The sequence below is a fragment of the Carlito syrichta genome, unplaced genomic scaffold (assembly GCF_000164805.1).
Source record: "Carlito syrichta isolate Samal-C Ts95f unplaced genomic scaffold, Tarsius_syrichta-2.0.1 Scaffold313376, whole genome shotgun sequence".
Lineage (NCBI taxonomy): Eukaryota > Metazoa > Chordata > Mammalia > Primates > Tarsiidae > Carlito > Carlito syrichta.
Genome location: NW_007257472.1, coordinates 185,901 through 189,165, shown reverse-complemented (window position 1 = coordinate 189,165; position 3,265 = coordinate 185,901). Strand labels below are relative to the sequence as shown.

Here is a 3,265-nt window from a genome sequence, read left to right as displayed (position 1 = left end):
ACTGCACTCCAGTCTGGGCGACAGAGTGAGACTCCAACTCAAAAAAAAAAGAAAGTAAATAAAGGACTACTCCAGGTTTCTGACTGAGACGACTCCAGCAATAAGAGCTGGAGAGGAATAAGGTTGAAGCTCTGTTTTGGATGCACTATGTGTAGAGTCCCTGCGTTTTGTCCAGTTGACATTGGGCAGCTTGTTTATGGGGTGAGTCAGGAATATACCGAAGGTCTTTGAAACTGAAGCTGGGGCAATGACAAGGAGAGAGAATACAAGCAGAAAACGGAAGAAGTCCCAGGACAGAGTCCTGCAAAGTCACAATAGTTAGAGGTTGAACAGAAATTGCTAAGAGAAGGAATAGCGAGATGGGTAAGGCATATTCATTCACGGATAAGGACGCACACTGAGCGTGCTTGATCTCAGCTTAGTTTCTAGAGGATTCTCACAAGTTTTCTAGCCTCCACTGGTATATTATACTTTGATGTGCTACATATAAGGCCCCACTGTCAGCAGTTTCTAAGAATCCACATCACTCTGGGGATATTTAAATTGAGTAGAAGAGCCATGAATATCCTGCTCTGTCAGCAGACTCCATGCCTCAGACTCCATGCTCCAGGCTTGAAACAGATGTTTAGAAGACTGGAGTTGAGTCCTAGGTGATATCTGAGTGGACTGGGCACCAGGACAGTTTTATAGCCTCTGGGTTGAAAGGACTTTTAAGCCTCGCCCTTGTCCATCAGCCTTTGTTTTGTTCTTATTTCTCAGGCAGACTGTACCCCTTTCTGTAGTCTTCCTGGTGTTCATACCGAAGGAAGTATACCTATGCCTGAGACTTACGCCCCCTCCGCGGGAAATCGCTGCATGCTAGAATCATGGCTTTAGCCTTGGCGTTGATGAACCCAGAGATTAACCGAGCTTTTCTCTCCCTGCAGAACATATCACTTTGGATCCTAACACAGCTCATTCCTGCCTGGTCTTGTCCGAGGACCTGAGAAGTGTGGTCTGTGGAAACAGCCAAGGGAATATGCCTGGCAGCCCGGGAAGATTCGACTTCAGTGCCACCGTGCTGGGTGTGGAGCGCTTCACCTCGGGGAGACACTACTGGGAGGTGAATGTGGGCAAGGCAGCTCAGTGGCAGTTGGGCGTACTCCGAGACGCTGCAGACAGGAAGGGCAGCGCGCCCAAGGCTTCTGGAGACAGATTCTTGCTCACGGGATCCCTGATGGGGACGGATTATACCCTCTGGGCCTTTCCCCCTTTGAAAAGGGTCTTCCTGAGAAAGCACTTGCAGAATATTGGGGTTTTCTTAGACTATGAGTATGGCCAGATATCATTCTATGATGTAGTAGAGAGAACCCTCATTTATAGTTTCTCTTGTCTCACCTTCCAAGGAGTTCTTAGGCCCATATTTTCTCTTTGTATCCCAAACGGAGACATAAGTTCAGGCTCTCTCACTGTCTCCCCACATCGTGTTTCTTCTTGTAATGTTACTGTTAGCCCTTAATCTGTGTGTGAAATCCAAGACCACAGGAGACCAGAAAGTCAAAAGCAAGACTTTGTGAAAGAATGGATCAAAGTAATCCAATAAAAAGTTCTAGGAGTTGGAACCCAGTTTAATACCCCAGAGCCTTTGCATTCATGTGATTTTCAACACCTGTTTAGTCGAAGTGGTTGCTTTTAAGCTGCATCGTGAAAAAAACTGAAAGATCCTTGAGTAATCCAATCAAATGCATATGCATCCTAGACTTGGAAATTAGAGAAGAGTGTTGTCTAGGTCCTCAGAACTAGGTTAGGAACTCTAGACATTTTTCTAAAAACATTTGCAGAATTAGGTGTGATGAAAAATTGCATGCAGGACTTTAGAATTGAGGCTACCATCATAGTACCATATGGAGTGGAGACAGTCTATTACTAACAGTATCAAGACTTCCTAGGATGCATCCCTACAATAATAGAGAATAATATCTTAGGTTTGCTGGATATTTTATCTGGGTAGGGAAAAGGAGTTGTGAAAAATGTGAATATTGTAAAATTATTTGTTCAAGTATACTTTTCTACTTCTCATTCTGACCAGAAAAGTTAGATGCCCTGAAACATGTAAGTAATATTGTATTGGTGCCTTGGACATAATCTCTTCTTTTGCTACTTGATAGTCCACTGGCAAATACTTTACCTTAATCCATGCTTAGGGACGGTATAACAACCCCCAAGAAGAAGAAAATATTCATATGGAGACTTTTTGCAGAAGGTTTATTGTAATTTATCTCCTTTAATGTATATTTTTTCTTTTAAAGACGTGGGATACAATGGGGGTACAATTTAGGATTGGGTATACAAGTGGTCATCGTAAAGTTTGGGCCTCCTTTTGGTTCCCACTTAGCAAAAACTTTGGTCCCCTCCCCTGGCAGTGTTCCAATACTGCCAATCACTTTTTATAGTATTATGGTAAATGTTCAAGGCCCACTTATGAGTGAGAACATGTGGTTCTCAGTTCTTTGCTTCTGAGATAGGTCACTGAGTATGATAGGCTCTAAATTCATACAAGTTGCTGCAAAGTCCATAATTTTGTAATTCTTTACGGCTGTGTAATAGTCCATCATGTATATGTACCACTCTCCTTTAATACTTTTTTTTTTTCCTTGAGTTGGAGTCTCACTCTGTCGCCCAGACTGGAGTGCAGTGGCCGCTCCCAGCCACCGCAGTCTCAACCTGCCGGGCTCCGGCGATCCTTCCGCCTCAGCCTTCCGAGTAGCCGGAATTACAGCTATGCGCTACCGCCGGCTGATTGTTTGATTTATTGTAGAGATGAGGTCTCGCTGCCACAAACCTGTACGAAGTATTAATCTTTTTTTTTTTTTTTTGAGTCAGAGTCTTGCTTTGTCACCCAGGTTGGAGTGCAGTGACACATTCCTGACCACCGCAGCCTCCACTTGCTGGGCTCAGGTGATCCTTCTGCTCCAGCCTTCCAAGTAGCTGAAACTACAGGCATATGCAACCATGCCCGGCTAATTTTTCTTGGTTTATTGTATAGACAAGGTCTCACCAAGTTGCTGGTCTTGAACCCCCTGTGTAACCATGTGTGTAATCTTATTACACATATATGGAAACTGACACTCTGAGAGCTCATTTAATTTTCTGAAGTCACAGAGATGTTAAGTGTCTAGTAACTAGGATGAAGAATTAAGTCTAGAGTATATCAAAAAGCAAGCTCTGTCTTGATTCTTACTGAAGAGGAATCTACTGTAATGAGCACAACTAGGTAGGCCAGTGG

The 3,265-nt window shown here is 43.7% G+C and overlaps 1 protein-coding gene across 1 annotated transcript in view; it reads left to right on the top strand.

The window, feature by feature from the left end:
- Positions 1-1,498, top strand: part of LOC103272902 (probable E3 ubiquitin-protein ligase TRIML2) — a 12,327-nt gene extending 10,829 nt beyond the window's left edge. Inside the window, exon 8 of the mRNA XM_021718727.1 lies at positions 927-1,498. Coding sequence (XP_021574402.1) covers positions 927-1,498 — 572 coding nt within the window. The remainder of the gene's footprint in view (positions 1-926) is intronic.
- The last annotated feature ends 1,767 nt before the right edge of the window (positions 1,499-3,265 follow it).